This window comes from Narcine bancroftii, chromosome 7, assembly GCF_036971445.1.
Source record: "Narcine bancroftii isolate sNarBan1 chromosome 7, sNarBan1.hap1, whole genome shotgun sequence".
In the NCBI taxonomy this organism is placed as follows: Eukaryota; Metazoa; Chordata; class Chondrichthyes; order Torpediniformes; family Narcinidae; genus Narcine; species Narcine bancroftii.
Window position 1 is genome coordinate 26,061,676 of NC_091475.1, and position 16,374 is coordinate 26,078,049.

Below are 16,374 nucleotides of genomic sequence, written 5' to 3' on the forward strand. Positions count from 1 at the left end.
TCATGAAGCACAACTTTCCCTTCACAAAGCTATGCTGATGACCCTGGAGTAGACTGTATTTCTCCAATTGCTCATAGATCCTATCCTTAAGAATCCTCTCCAATAGTTTATACACCACTGACGTAAGACTCACTGGTCTATAATTCCCAAGATTCACCTTATTACCTTTTTTAAACAAGGAGACTACATTTGCCATTCTCCAATCTTCCAGCACCTCCCCTGTGGCCAAAGAGGATTCAAAGATCATAGCTACCACCCCAACTATCTCTTTTCTTACTTCCCACAGCAACCTGGGGTATATCGTGTCTAGCCCTGGGGACATCAATTTTGATGTTTTAAAGAAGATCCCACACTTCCTCTTTCTTAATCCTCTAATCTCCACATTGTCCACCACACAGACCTGTTCAATTTCAACTGCTTCCTGATCAAGGTCCTTTTCTTTTGTGAATATAGAACCAAAGTATTCATTTAGGACCTCCTCCGCCTCCAGGAATGTTGCCTCCTTTATCCTTTAGTGGCCCCCACCTTCATTCTTGTCATCCTTCTGTTCTTCACATATGCATAGAACGCCTTGGGGTTCTCCTTAATCCTACATGCCAAGGCTTTCTCAAGCCCCATTTGAGCTCTCCTAAGTCCTTCCTGGCTACAATATACTTCTCATTAGGCCTTCCTGTTTCCTATATCTAATATATACTTCCTTTTTCCTCTTGACTAGCTGCCTCACCTGTTTTGTCAGTTACAGTTCCTTTTTCCTTGTCCCATTGGGACAAACCTATTTTGAACACAAGTGGTCCCTCTATCTTCCACCCTTGAACATGTTTCCAATTTACTCTTGCTACTTCCTCTTCATCCCTTCATTGTTCATCCTTCCCCAGTTAAAAACTATCCCATTTTGATCTTTTTCCATAGCTATGCTGAAGCTCAGGGAATTGTGGTCACTCTTACCAAAATGCTCCCCTACCAAGAAGTCTGCCACCTGACCAGGTTAATTACCCAGAACTAGACCCAGTATGGCCTCTCCTCTTGTTGGCCGGTCCATGAACTGTGTTAGGAATCCTTCTTGAACAGTCAATATTTCTTTTTTTTCTCTTTCTTTGGCTTGGCTTCGCGGACGAAGATTTATGGAGGGGGTAAAAAGTCCACGTCAGCTGCAGGCTCGTTTGTGGCTGACCAGTCCGATGCGGGACAGGCAGACACGATTGCAGCGGTTGCAAGGGAAAATTGGTTGGTTGGGGTTGGGTGTTGGGTTTTTCCTCCTTTGCCTTTTGTCAGTGAGGTGGGCTCTGCGGTCTTCTTCAAAGGAGGCTGCTGCCCGCCAAACTGTGAGGCGCCAAGATGCACGGTTTGAGGCGTTATCAGCCCATTGGCGGTGGTCAATGTGGTAGGCACCAAGAGATTTCTTTAGGCAGTCCTTGTACCTTTTCTTTGGTGCACCTCTGTCACGGTGGCCAGTGGAGAGCTCGCCATATAATACGATCTTGGGAAGGCGATGGTCCTCCATTCTGGAGACGTGACCCATCCAGCGCAGCTGGATCTTCAGCAGCGTGGACTCGATGCTGTCGACCTCTGCCATCTCGAGTACCTCGACGTTAGGGGTGTGAGCGCTCCAATGGATGTTGAGGATGGAGCGGAGACAACGCTGGTGGAAGCGTTCTAGGAGCCGTAGGTGGTGCCGGTAGAGGACCCATGATTCGGAGCCGAACAGGAGTGTGGGTATGACAACGGCTCTGTATACGCTAATATGAAATCACCCATAACAACCCTGTATTTCCTGCACCATACCAAAATGTTCCTGCTTATCTTCTCCTTGGTGTCCAGAGGGCTATTTTGAGGCCCATAGATTACACCCAACACAGTGATAACTCTTTTCTTATTTCTGACTTCCATTCATAGCGACTCAATCCTGCCCTTCCTCCAGCCGAGTTTCAGTAATGGCCACAACACCATAATTCCATGTACTGATCCATGCTCTTAATTTCATTCCTTTTATTCCTAATACTCCTAGCATTGAAATAGACATATTTCAACCCACTATCTGGTGACATTTATGTTTTGTCCCCTGCCTGTCCTTCCTCACCAACTCAGAAGACAGAGCATCATGTTTTTGTCCTTCTACCCTAATCTCTGCACTCATTTTCTGATTCCCACCCTCCTGCCAAACTAGTTTAAACCAGGAGTTGCAGCTTGACACACCAGGTACAGACATGGCCATCCAGGAGGCTGGGAGACTCCAGGACCTCCCACATCAGACACCAAGCAGAGAACACTGGCCTCACACACATAACATAGTACATTCAGCACAGTACAAGCCCTTCAGCCCACAATGTTGTGTTGATCTTTATAAGCCTACTCAACAATCTAATTCTTCCCTACCTCACAAACATAACCCTCTATGTTTCTTGCATCCATGTCCCTAAGGGTCATTTAAATGCCCCTATTGTACCAGCCTCCACCACTGCCCATGGCAATACATTCTCTGTGTAAAAAACTTACTCGACGTCTCCCTTAAACTTTATTTCCCTCACCTTATACAGATATTCTCTGGTATTTGCTACTGTCGCTCTGGGAAAAAGTTGCCTCTCATAATCTTGTTGGTTTGTCAATCAAAATTTCCCCTTCAGGAAACCACACTGACTTCTGTCTATTTTACTGTGTGACTCCATGTACACTGAAATCTCATCCTTTAATAAATTCTAACATCTCACCAACCCCTAGTCTAAGTGACCTATAATTTCCTGCCTTTTGCCTCTCTTTTCCAAAATTTCCAATTTTCCTATTCTGCAGAGCCATTCCACAATCTAGTGATTCTTGAAAGATTACTACCAAATCCTCCATAATCTTTTCAGCCTCCTCTTTAAGAATCCTGGGGTGTGGTCGATCTAGTTCAGGTGATTTACCCACCTTCAAACTTTTCCACTTCCCCACCACCTCTCCTCACTAATCGTGACTGCATCCATTTCTGCCTTTGATACTTGGACTTCTGGGATACTGCTAGCATCTTCCACAGTGAAAACCGACGCAAAGTCCTGTTAAGTTTGTCCCCCATTACCATCTCCCAGGGTCATTTTTCAGTGGCCCAATGTCCACTCTTGCTATTTATATATCTGAAAAACATTTTGCATCCTCTTTTATGTTACTGGCTAGCCTACTTTCATATTTCATCTTTTCTTTCCCATTTCTCTTACTTCTCTCTAAAAGAGGCTTTGAAATGACAATAGCTGATGGTGTAAGAGAGAATCCAAAAATATATTAAGAACAAAAGGGTCACAAGTTTGCCTTAAGAATCATGAGGTATATGTGTAGAACCAGAGGAGATAGATATTTTATGAATGTGTTCTTTGTGGACCAGAATAAGCAGGAATAGGAAAGAAAGGAAGTAATTAAAGGCAGCCCTGGCATGTTTGCATTGGTAATGAAGAGGTGTTAGGAGCCTGTGATCAAGTCAAGGTGGACAAAATCCGGTATATCCCAGAACATCATGGAAAAGCAGCAAAGAAATTATTGGGTCTTTGACAGACATTTTTAACACATTGCTGTGAGCAAATGTTCCAGAGGAATGTTAGATGACCAATATGGTGCCATTATTTAAAAAGACCTGGAAGGATAATCCAGGTAACTACAGAACTGTTAGTCTGGTGTCAGTGATAGGGAGACTGCTGGAGAGGATCTGAGAGATAGAATCCATCAACATTTGGATGGCTAGGGGATAATTAAGGAGGACCCGTATGGAGTTGCGAGTGAGGAATCAGGAAATATATTGGAAGAGGTGAAAAAGTGGGTAGACAAGGGCCAGGTGGTTGATGTTACTTATGTGGATTTTAACAAAGTGTTTGATGAGGTTCCATGTGATAGGTTGGTATGGAAGATTAGAGCACACAGGATAATAGGCCAACTAGCTAAGTGGATAAAAAAAAAGTGGCTTAATGATATGTGTAGAGGGCAATTTTACAGACTGGAGGGCCATGACCAGTGGAGTGCCTCAGGGTTGACTACTAGTCCCTTGCTTTTGTAATATACAGAAGTGATTTGGATAAGAATGTTTGTGTCAAGGTAAGTTTGCTGAAGGCACAGAAGTAAGTATGTGCTATAGTGGACAGTGAAGATTTGCAATGGGATCTAGATCAGATGAGGAACTGGACTCAGGAATGGCAGATACAATTCAACTTGGAAAAGTGTGAGATGTTGGGCAAATCAACTTACTGTTAATGGCAGTGTGGTCAAGGAAGGTTTGGAACAGAGGGACCTGGGGGTGCATGTACATAGCTCTTTACAGCTGGCAGCTTGCCTTTATCAGTTGGGGCATTATGTTATGTTATGTTGATGTTAAAAAAGCTGTTGATGAGGACACTGTTGTAATGTTCTGTGCAGTTTTGGTAACCTAACTGGAGAAAAGATTTAACAAAGTTAGAAAGAGTACAGAAGTTAACATGAGTTTTTATCAGGATTAGGGAAGTTCTGGTGAGAAAGTGGAAAAACCAGAAGTTTTCATTAGAATGTAGGAGGTTGGGAGGTAACATTATTGTGGTTTATAAAATCATGAAGGGCAGAGATAAGGTGAATAATGACAGGCTGTTCCCTGAAATTTGAGAATTTAAGATGAGAGGGCAAAACTACAAGGTGAAGGGATGAGATTTAAAAGGGATGTTTTTTTTTACTTAGCTAAAGGGTGGTGAGCATATGGAATGAGCTGCCAGACAAAGTGGTGGAAGCAGGGTTGTTAGGTTCCTTTAAGAACCACTTGGATAACTCCATGGATTGGAGGGGTCTGGGCTTAATGCCGGCAAGTGCATATAAAACTGATGGCACGGGCAAACTCATGAATAATTGTGAGTCCTTGGATCTGAATTATTCATGAATTATATTAATTATCTGGAGGAGGAGGCATGTGAAAAAGATAAATACGCTGCTGACTCTAGTTGAGAGGGCATGCTACTCTGAGGACATTCGGACTTTGCGGTAGGATATTGATAGGCTTGAGTGAATGGTAAAAATGTGGCCAATGGAATTTTGTGCAGGGAAGTGTCAGTCATGGACTTTTGGTATGAGGAATCAAAATGCAGTGTCCTACACAAAGGTGCTGGAGAAACCCAGCAGGTCATGCAACATCCATAGGAAGAAAAGGGTAACCAAGGTTTCAGGTATGATCCCTACATCCGGAAAAAACAGGTGAATAAAAAGTGGGGCAGAAATAGGCGAAGAGGAAGGGGTAGGGAGCACAGGCTAATAGGTGATAAGTGGATGCAGGTAAGAGAAAAGAAAGGAATGAGAAATAAAAGGCAGAAGGCAGTGGGCTATGAAAGGTAGCTCTCTGTAGAGGAGGCACATCTGCCCCTCTCCACTTTGCTTTCCATAGGGATCGCTCCCTCCAGGACTTCCTCGTCTACTCTTCCCTTCCCACCAATCGTCCCTTTGGTTACCCTAGTGACAGCAAAACATTCTATACTTCCATTTATACCTCCTTCCTCACGATTATTCAGGACCCCAGTCAGTCATTTCAAGTGAAGCAACACTTCGCCTGTGAATCCGTAGGGGTTATTTACTGCATCCGGCATTCCCAGAGCAGCCTCTGTACATTGGGGAGACTGAACACAGTCCAGGAGATCTATTTTGTTGAGCACCATCACTCTGTCTGCTGCAACAGCAATTACTTTGGCTAACCATTTTAATTTCACACACCGTTATCCATTATCTTCCTACCTGTTACCACTTATTAGCCCGTGCTCCTTCTGCACCTTTTCATCCATCCCCCTCATCCCCACCTTTTTATTCAGGTCTGTTTTTTGCTGATTCCTGATGAAGACTGAGGAAATTTAAAGTTCTAGAGTACAGAAAAAGAGGAATTGAGAACATCATTACTGAATGATCATAGGTACCTACTTACTCAGGCTCTGTTTTCCATTGTACGAAATGAGTACCTGAATAGTCTGATAGACCAGGAATGTGTACTCTGGTCTAGTAAAACAGTGTATACACACTACTGGTCTAGTACAACAGCATATAAACTCTTCTGATCTAGTAGAACAGTGTACACACCTCTGGTCTGGTAGAACTGTGTATACACTCCCCTGGTCTAGTAGAAAAATGTACTTTACACACACCCCTGTTCTGGTAGGACAGTAAACACTGTTCTGGTAGAGCAATGTGTACTCACATACCCTTGGTCTGGTAGCACTGTGTGCAGTTTTGTCACTCCTTTACAGGAAGGACATGGAGGTTTTGCAAAGGGTACACAAGAGATTTACCACTGAAGATATCACTAGGTGCAACCACTGGAAGGCAACATCATAAAGGCCTCCCTTTACCTTGGTCACAACTTCCTCTCACTACTACTTTAAGGTAGAAGATACAGAGGTCTAAAACCAGCACGATTTCAACAAGTTTTCTTTCCAACAGCAATCACCTTGAACCTCCCTATACTACTATAAACTACTCAAGACATTACTAAAAGATCTGTTTGCATTATTTAAAAAATCACTTTTTTTTTACTTAAATTGCAAATGTGCACATTTATCTATCCTTTTATATTTATTATTTATTTTTCTGTGTCATGGCATATTGAGGTAATTGAATTTCAATTGGCTCATGAATCAGCGGCACCCAATTTATAACCAATTAACCTACACCCCTGTTACATTTCGAATGGTGGGAGGAAACTGGAGATCCTGCGGAAACCCACGTAGACATGGGGAGAACATACAAACTCCTTACAGACAGTGCAGGATTTAAACCCCAGTCCAAATTGCTGGCGCTGTAAAGGAGTTGCGCTAACCACTACATCTTGTACCCTAAATTCGCACTACTGCAGTGGGTGCATTATATGTACCTGTTCAGCTGCAGCAGGTAAAAATTTTGGTGCATTTGTACATTGTACTTGTGTATATGACAATAAATTATCATAACTATACCATGATGCTGTCTGGATTGGAGAGTTTTAGCAATAAGGAGAGGCAGGACATTCTTGGGTTGTTTTCTCTGGAGTTGGAGGCTGAGGGGAGACCTGACAGAAGTTTATAAAATCATGAGAGGTGTTGATAGGGTGGATAGGTAGAACATTACAGCACAATACAGGCCCTTTGGCCCCCGATGTTGTGCTGACCTGTATAAACCTACTCAACAATCTAATCCTTCCTACCTCACACCCATAATCCACTATTTCTTTTGCACCCATATGCCTGTCTAAGAGTCTTTTAGATGTTCTTATTGTACTAGACTCCACCACTACCCCTGGCAATGCATTCCAGGCACCCACTACTCTCTGTGTAAAACTTACCCTTGACGTCTCCCCTAAATTTTCCTTTCCTCGCCTTGTACCAATGTCCTCTGGTATTTGCTACTGCTGCCTCGGGAAAAAGGTGCTGGCTGTCCACTCTTTCCATGCCTCTCATAATCTTGTTGACTCTACTTAGCCACCTCTCAATCTTCTTCACTCCAAAAAGAAAAGCCCTACCTCTGCTAACCTTGCTTCATAAGGCACGTTCTCCAATCCAGGCAACATCATGGTAAATCTCCTCTGCACCCTCTCCAAATCTTCCACATCCTTCCTGTAATGAGGTGACTAGAACTGTATACAATATTCCAAGTGGAGTCTAACCATCATAGAACTGCAACATTACCTCGCAACTCTTGAACTCAATATCCCTCCTAATGAAGGCCAGCAGACCATTAACTACCTCCTTAACTATCCTATCACCCTGCATGGCAACCTTGAGGGATCTATGGAATTGGACCCCAAGATACCTGTTCTTCCACGCTATTAAGAATTTTCACACTGTTAAGAATAGTCAGTCTTTTTTCAGGGTGGAAGTGTCAAACACTAAAGGGTATAGGATTAAGGTGAGAGGGGGAAAATTTAAAGGAGATTCACAAGGCAGGTTTTCTTAGAAAGAGTAGTGGGAATCTGAAATGCACAGCCAGAGGAGGTGGCAGGTACAATTGTAATGCTTAAGATACACCTACACTGAAATGTGATCAGGCAGGGAATGGAGTAGGAAGACACATGGATAGGCAGGGAAGGAGTAGACAGACACATGACAGGCAGGGAACAGATGTAACATGCAGGCAGATGAGATCAACTAATTTGGTCTCATAGTTAGCACAGGTGTGGGCTGGAGGGTATGTTCCTGAACTGTTCTATGATCCATGAGTCTGTGCTGAGTATCAAGTGTTTTTTACCCTAATCCTACACTGATCCCATTTTATTTTCTTCATATTCCCATCAACTTCCTTGGATCTACCCAGGAAACAGAAACCTCCTGCCATTTCTGAGGTTGAGTTGTGACTCCAGCCTCATGATGTGAATATCTCGGAGAAATGGGCCCTACAACCACTTACTTTGGTTGCGAGTCTGAATGAATGAATTACAAAACACATCTGGTATATTTGATCAATGAGCACACACATTTGGCCCATTAATTAGTCAATGAACACAGTAGACTGCTTACAGCATTGTAACAAGAATATAATTTAAATCTAGTATGATGCTTCTCTTCAATTTAATAAAATGAGACAAATAATAATGGAGTAGAATATGTTCCTCATCACTTAGTGGATGAGTGTGGTGGTGCAGAATCCTCACACAATCTGGATTTATGAAGTGACTCGACTCTTGACAGGGTTGGAGTGAGAGTTCCTGCCTCGGTCTGGTCTCGAGCTCCGTCCAGCTCTGTGGAGCCAAGCTGTTACATAGCCTCATCCATGAAATGTCGACTGCCTTTTACTGCTTCATGATCTATTGAGGTTATCCACCACTTTTATGTACTGCACTAGACTCCAGCATTGACAGACTTCCTTGATGCCTCATAGCCTCATCTGTCTTGGCTCAATGAAAGAATGGCCAGTGCCAGGAAATTGCAGATTGAGGCAGGATGGGAAGGAGTGTAATGACCATTACCAAAGGAGCAAGGGACTGATTAGCACCCATATTCACTGCAGTGCTATGGCACTTATTTTTAAGATACTTAAAATATATATAGCTTACATTATTTATATTAATGGCACAAAGAATCTCAGTAGAGTTGGTCAAATAAAAGCACTGAAACTCAAGTGAGCAGAATAGAGTGAACAGACCCTGGCTGAGGGGCTGCTCTCACACACTGATCTTGTTAGGCATTAGGCACAGTGCATGTGCAAGAGTTGGTGACCACACACTGCAATCCTCCTGAACACAGGGCTGGTTCCGACATCTGGTACACTATTCCGGGTGAAGTGCCTCAGTATAAGGTGCCTACTTTACATCATAGATCCCACCTTCAACACAATCTGTTCTTTCCAACCCTCCGCCAATCTTAGCTGTGGAGATGATGGAGACTTCAGCAACATATGTACGCAAGTACAGAGGGGGGGAAAGGACATGGGTTTCCGCTTCATTAAGTGCTTCACATGAGTCTGGACAGTAGACTTCAAGCCATTGGCTGTTTGATCCAGTCCTGGACGTGGTCAAGTCACTGGGAGAAATTGCCCATCATAATGGTACAGTGTGGGCATAACTGACATTGCTCTGGTCAGTGATGCGTGCACTTCCCCATCTGTCCTCCCACCAGCACTTCTCAAATACCATTGTGCCTCACAAAAATAGTTCCTGTTTTGCGCTCACCTGAAATAGGGTCCACTCTGTCCTGAAGCCAGTGCCTTCCAAAGTTAGTAAAAGGTATGTGGGGCACTGGCTGTTTTTGACAATACAATTCATCAACTATTAACAAAAGCAGGTTTTGATCCAATCATTTGTTGTTGTTTGTTGGGCAGTTTTGTCGAGTTTTTGCAAATCACTTGTCAATTATGGCCACTTCTTTCTGCGTGAATGAACAGGTGGACACATAGTTCAAAGCACCAAATTGAGCCTGTACATGGATGGGAAAACATCCCCATCTGCTCATAATGAAGCAGTTAATTGAACATGAGAATACTTAAACCCCCACTCCTCAGTACAAGGTGAGATAGAAAAGTGTGCTCTTCTACCAAGGTATAAAATAGATCAGAAATAAAATGCACTGTGAGTGCAAAGAATAAAAATGCCTGGTCAGAGTGCTTCCATGTCTTTCAAGTTGCCCTATTGCAGTGTGTCACTGGTGTCTAAGGCCAGCACAGTTATATTTGTTGTCATGAGATCACTGTCATCTTCTTCCACACTGTTACCAGAATCCTCCCCACCCTGTCCTGCCATCATGACTTGCTGCACAGCCAGTGTTGCTCCATCAGATGACAAGGACTGCAGACTGTCCACGTTCACATTCACAGGACTCGATATCGACACCATCGCACCTGCAGGACGATAAAGGGGAGATCAGCTGACAGCAGGAGGGAGCAAGGCTGGGGCCTTAAGTGACAATGTGGAATTGGCAAGGCGTAATCTTAATAAGGTGAAACACATCATACAGGCACACCTGACCACGATGGCAAAGCCTTGAGGCCAATCCTGTTCAGCAGCTTTGCTGGAGCACACAGTCTGGCTTCCGTGCCTTGCAACCACAAGAGTGGACAGGAAGAGGCAGCCCAGTATCTCCCCCAACCAGTTGTGAACCCCAACCCTCTGATCTTTCCAATTCCACTTACAGATGAGAGAACCATAGTTCAATCTCTCTGGCAACCCTTTCTACTGACTGGACCAGTTTCTCCAACTGACCCATATCCATTCTCTCCAATGAACCCTCCCAATGACCAGAGTTCAGTCTTCCAAAATTACTCAGGTCCTGCTCCTCCCCTAATCCAATTCCCCTGACCCAACGAGTTGAATGACCCATCAAGTCCCTTCCACTGTCCACATCCAGTTACCCCGCCACCCCCCCCTCCCCATGAACCATCCAGCCCCCCTCATTGACTCATCCATCCTCCTCACTGATCTATCTTTCCCACTGGCCCATCCCCCAGTGACCAGAAGTAAAAACACAATGCTGGAGAAACTCAGCAGGTCAGTGTTCTTTAAATATCAAAGATAAAGATACATAACCAAAGTTTCAGGCTTGAGCCCTTCATCAAGGTTTGAGCAAAATGTAGACAGGCAGCCAAACATAATGGTGGAGGGGGAGGAGCACAGTCCCACAGGCAGGAGGTAATAAGAGAGGGAGGGCACAGCAGCAAACAAGGGGAGGAGGATATTGGGAAGAAAGGGAGAATGGGGAGCAATCTGGCAGACACTGGAGAAGTCGATGTTAATGACATCTGGTTGGAAAGTGCTTAGATAGTTTGGGTTTGACTGTACATGAGGCCATGGACAGACATGTTTTCGCAGAATTGAAATTGTTGGCCACTGGGAGATCCCTGTCACAGATACAGACAGAACAAAGGTATTCAGAGAGGCAATCTCCCAGTCTGTGTCCATTATCTCTGGAACAGTGAGTCAAGAAGAATGAGGAATCCTAAACCTTAAATGTACTTCATTCTTCCTTTTGCCTAACTGTTCCATGTTTCTTTCCATTCTTGCCTCAGTGAGATAAACCTATCCAGAACCCAAACAATAGAGAAAACAGTAACAGATTCCTTGAAAAGTTTGCATTAAATCTTAATAGTGTGGAGGAACAGCGATATCTTGGGTCTTGGCCCATTCATCCCTCAAGGTTGCTGAGCACATTGATAGGGTGATTAAGAAGGTTGTGCGCAAGTTGATAGGGTAGTAAAGAAGAAGCCAAGCCAAAGAAGAAAGAAGAAAGAAGGTGTATGGTTTGCTGGCTTTCATAAGATGAGGGTGCGGGGGGGGGTTTGAATTCAAGTGCAATGAAGTAATGTTACAGCTCTATAAAATTCCAGTTAGACCACATCTGGAGCACAAGACCATGAGACATAGGAACAGAATAGGCTATTCAGGAGTTTTTTTTCCTGTGGTATCTGAGGCTGGACAGAAACCTGATAGAAGTTATAAAATTATAAGAGACAGAATTTTTTCCCCAGTGGGTTCGTGGATATCAGACACAATAGTGAACAAGTAGGAAATGGTGGGATGCAGACCATGTTCTGGCAAATTTGGGGTCTTGGTCATCACAGATATGGTAGATGTCAGTGACTTACTGTCCGACACTGCAATACTGGTTACATGCTGCTGAGCCACTCCAGCTGCAATGGAATCGGGCCAGAACCGTTGTACTGGCCGACTCTGTGTCTTGATCTTCTTGGCTTTGGGCGGAGTGTCTGGATTACTGGCATCAAGCATCGGCTGCAATATCCGCCTTCGAGCATTGATAAACCTGTGGCCAAACAAGGGATAATTCAGTGAAGAAAAGGGTATTTTAAGATCAAACCTTCAGACTAGGCACAGAACTCATTCTTCACAGGTAGAGTGATCTGTGTCTCCAATACGCTTGAGATCTGGATGACCAAAAGCATGCATCTCAAGGTACTGGTAGAGAACCATCGATGCTGTGCAAAATCTTGCACAGACTAACATCAGTGTCCTATCACAGGTCAGCATCGAAGCCCTGTTTACTATCAGCTATGCCTCATTGTTCACTTGTCTCAACTCAGTCTCACTGTCTATTGTGGGCAGTGATTACGAGACGGACAATAACTTCAGGGTCATGGTCTTCCTTGAAGAAGGGCAACACCCTTACTGACTCCTAAGAACCACCGGCCATGTCCACTCTAGAGGAGGATTTGGAGTGGAATTGAGAACCTTGAGGCAGTTCATTAAATTCTGCATAAGCGTCGGAAGAAGTGGGCCACTTTACAAACTACTTAGGCACCTACCCCAACAGTTACCCCCTGCCTGTCTGTGGAACAGTCTGCATAGGACACATTGGCCACTTCAGAACCACAAAATGAGTGGAAGCAGACTTCTTGACTGACTAAAAGAGAGGAACTTAGTGGTGTCAAACAATGGCAACATCCTGTAATTTTTAAGGAGGTACAGAAGCATCAAAATCAGGACTGCCAGGCTAGAAAATAGCTTCTTCCCACAGGCTGTAATATTGATGAACAGTAACCAAGTAAATTGGCCCAAAATATTTATGCATATTTATTTTAAATTATATTTTGATGTACATATGTGATTATTATGAACTCTCTGTGCCTGTCTGTGTGTGTGTGTGTGTGTCCATTGAACATTACAGCACAGTACAGGCCCTTCAGCCCATGATGTTATGCTGACAAATATAAACCTACCAAAAAAAACCGAAACCTTCCCTACCCTGTCACCCTCTATTGTTCTTCCATCCATGTCTAAGAGTCTTTTAAATACTCCTAATGTTTCAGCCTCCGCCACCACCCCCAGCAAGGCATTCCAGACACCCACAACTGTGTGTAAAAACTTGTCCCTGATGTCTCCCCTAAACTTGCTTCCTTTCACTTTGTACACATGCCCTTTGGTGTTTGCTATTCCCGCCCTGGGAAACAGGTGCTGGCTGTCTAATTTATCTATGCCTCTCATAATCTTTTAGACCTCTATTAAGTCTCCTCTCATCCTTCCTCACCTCAAAGTGAAAAGTCCCAGCTCCACTAACCTTGCCTCATAAGACATATTTTCCAATCCAGGCAACATCCTGGTAAATCTCCTCTGCACCCTCTCCATAGCTTCCACATCCTTGCTGTAATGAGGTGACCAGAACTGAACACAATACTCTAAGTGCAGTCTCACTAGAGATTTGTAGAGTTGCAACGTGACCTCTCGACCCCAAAATTACCTCACGACTTCTAAACTCAATTCCCTGATTAATGAAGCCCAGCATACCATAGGCATTCTTAACTATCCTATCAACCTACATAGCTACGTTGAGAGATGTGTGGATCTGAACCCCAAGGTCCTTCTGTACTTCTGCACAGTTAAGTATCCGACCATTAACCCCATGCTCTGCCTTCAGGTTTGACCTACCAAATTGTATCAACTCACATTTATATGGTAGCCAGGAAGGAGCTTAAGAAAGGACTTAGGAGACCTCGAAAGGGTCATGAAAAGGCCTTGGCATATAGGATTAAGGAGAATCAAAGGCATTCTATGCATAAGTGAGGAACAGATGAAAATGAAGGTAGGACCACTAAAAGGTAAAGGAGGCAACATGTGCCTGGAGGCAGAGGAGGATGGGAAAGTCAGAAATGAATACTTTGATTCGATATTCACTAAAGAATATTTCATCAGGGTTCTGGGCAGTGCTCAGATTAAGATATCTTTTTAATTAATGGATCTTCTTAAAAACATTAAGATTGATAAGTCCCCAGGCTGGATGCGATATACCCCAGGTTACTGTGGAAAGTGAGCAAAGAGATAGCTGGGGCAGTAGCTATGATCTTTGAGTCCTCTTTGGCCGCAGGGAGATATCGGAGGATTGGAGAATAGAAAATTTAGTCCCCTTGTCTAAAAAAGGTAACAAGGAGAATCATTAGAATTATAGACCAGTGAGTCAGTGGTCAAGTCAAGTCACCTTTATTTATCGTTAATACCACAGACCATATTTACATAAATATAACTTAGAATAGAAGTTAAACACATTGAAATATTAAAATATTAAGACAAATACAGCAATAGTCCATGGTACCCTATCCACAAATGTTCTGGGAATTCAGGAGTCTGATGGCCTGAGGGAAAAAGCTGTTGCCCAATCTGGATGGAAGGGCCAGAATGCTGCAGTACCTTCTATCAGATGGCAGAAGGGAGAACAGTTTACGTGAGGGGTGCGTGGAGTCCTTCACAATGTTTATTGGCTTTTGCCTGCATCGAGTGTTGTAGATGTCCTTCATAGTAGGATGAAAGCTCCCATTGATCTTTTCCGCTGATTTCACTATCCTCTGAAGGGAAGGTACAGCTTCCAAACCAGGCGGTGATGCAGTTGCACAAGATGCTCTCAAGGCATACTCTGTATAATGTAGTGAGGATGAAGGGTGGGAGATGAACTTTCCTCAGCCTTCGCAGGAAGCAGAGGCACTGCTGGGCTTTCTTGGCTATAGAGCTGGTGCTAAGGGACCAGGTGAGATTCTCCGCCAAGTGCACTCCAAGGAATTTGATGACCTTAATGGAGGAGCCATCAATGGTCAGCAGACCGTGCTCATCTTGGTCCCTCCTGAAGTCCACAACCCTCTTTTTTTTAAGCCAACAGGTTGTTGGCTCTGCACCAGTCCATTAGCAACTGCACCTCATCTCTGTACGCTGACTTGTCATTCTTACTGATCAGGACCACCATGGTAGTGTTGTTTGTGGTTGGAGCTGTGTTTAGCTGCACAGTCATGAGTCAGCAGACTGAACAGCAGTGGACTAAGTAAGCAGCCCTGGGGGGGGGGGGGTGCTCCTGTACTCAGTGTGATGGTCTTGGAGGTGCTGTGACCAATCTGGACTGCCTGGGTCTCCCTGATAGGAAGTTGCAAATCCAATTGCAGAGGGAGGTGTTTAGACCCAGCAGGCTCAATTTCCTTAACACCTACTGTGGTATGATCATGTTGAATGCCGAGCTGAAGTCAATAAACAGCATTCGAACATACGAGTCCTTGTTTTCCAGGTGGGTGAGGGCTAGATGGAGGACGGTGGGGTAATGTTAGGTAATCCTAATGTTTTTAAGAAAATCCAGCACATCCTCTTCAATCTCAACGTGGTCTAGCACATAAGCTTGTTCTATTCTGACCTCACCTTGACCAAGGTCCTTCTCTCTGGTGAATACTAAACCAAAGTACAATTTGGGACCTCACCAACCTCCTCTACCTCCAGGCACATGTTTATCCTTAAGCAGCCCCACCTTCACTCTCCTCTCATCATCCTTTTGTTCTTCATGTAACCCTTCAGGTTTTTCTTAATCTTACTTGCCAGGGCCTTCTCATGCCCTCTCCTAGCTTTACTTAGTCTTTTCTTAAGCTCCTTCGTGGCTGCCATATCATTCTTATGAGCACTTCCTAAATCTAAAGTAGGTTTCCTTCTTCCTCTGAACTAGCTGCTTCACCTGTTTTGTCAACTATGGTTCCCTTTATCCTACCATCTTTTTTCTGTCTTAGTGGGACAAACCTATCCAGAACCCTGCATAAGTGAACCCTAAACATCCTCCATATTACTTCTGTGTTTTCTCCCATGAACATCAGCTCCGAATTTACTCTCCCTAGGTCCCTGCCTCATCCCATCATAATTAGCCCTTCCCTAAATTAAACATTTTCCCATTTTGTCTGCTTTTATCTTTGTCCATGGCTATGCTAAAGCTCATGAGGTGGGAGTAGCAAACACCAGAGGACATCCATACAAAGTGAAGAGAGGGAAGTTTAGGGGAGATGTCGGGGGTAATATTTTTTACACAGAGAGTTGTTGGTGCCTGGAATGCATTGCCAGGGGTGATGGTGGAGGTTGGAACAATAGGGGCATTTAAGAGTCTATTAGACAGGCACATAGATGGAAGAAAAATAGAGGGCTACAGGGTAGGGAGGGTTTAATTATTTTTTGGATAAGTATATTTATGTCAGCACAACAGTGGGCCTGTATTGTGT

General features: G+C 43.9%; 1 protein-coding gene across 6 annotated transcripts in view; it reads right to left on the bottom strand.

Moving 5' to 3' along the window:
* Positions 1 to 8,437: 8,437 nt before the first annotated feature.
* Positions 8,438 to 16,374, bottom strand: part of LOC138738620 (homeobox protein PKNOX1-like) — an 86,346-nt gene continuing 78,409 nt past the window's right edge. For all 6 annotated transcript variants that reach the window (XM_069889198.1, XM_069889196.1, XM_069889195.1 and 3 more), the window contains 2 exons: positions 11,998 to 12,173; positions 8,438 to 10,257 (listed from right to left, as the gene is read on the bottom strand). In XM_069889198.1, the coding sequence (XP_069745299.1) occupies positions 10,046 to 10,257; positions 11,998 to 12,173 (388 nt within the window). In that variant the 3' untranslated portion in view covers positions 8,438 to 10,045. The remainder of the gene's footprint in view (positions 10,258 to 11,997; positions 12,174 to 16,374) is intronic.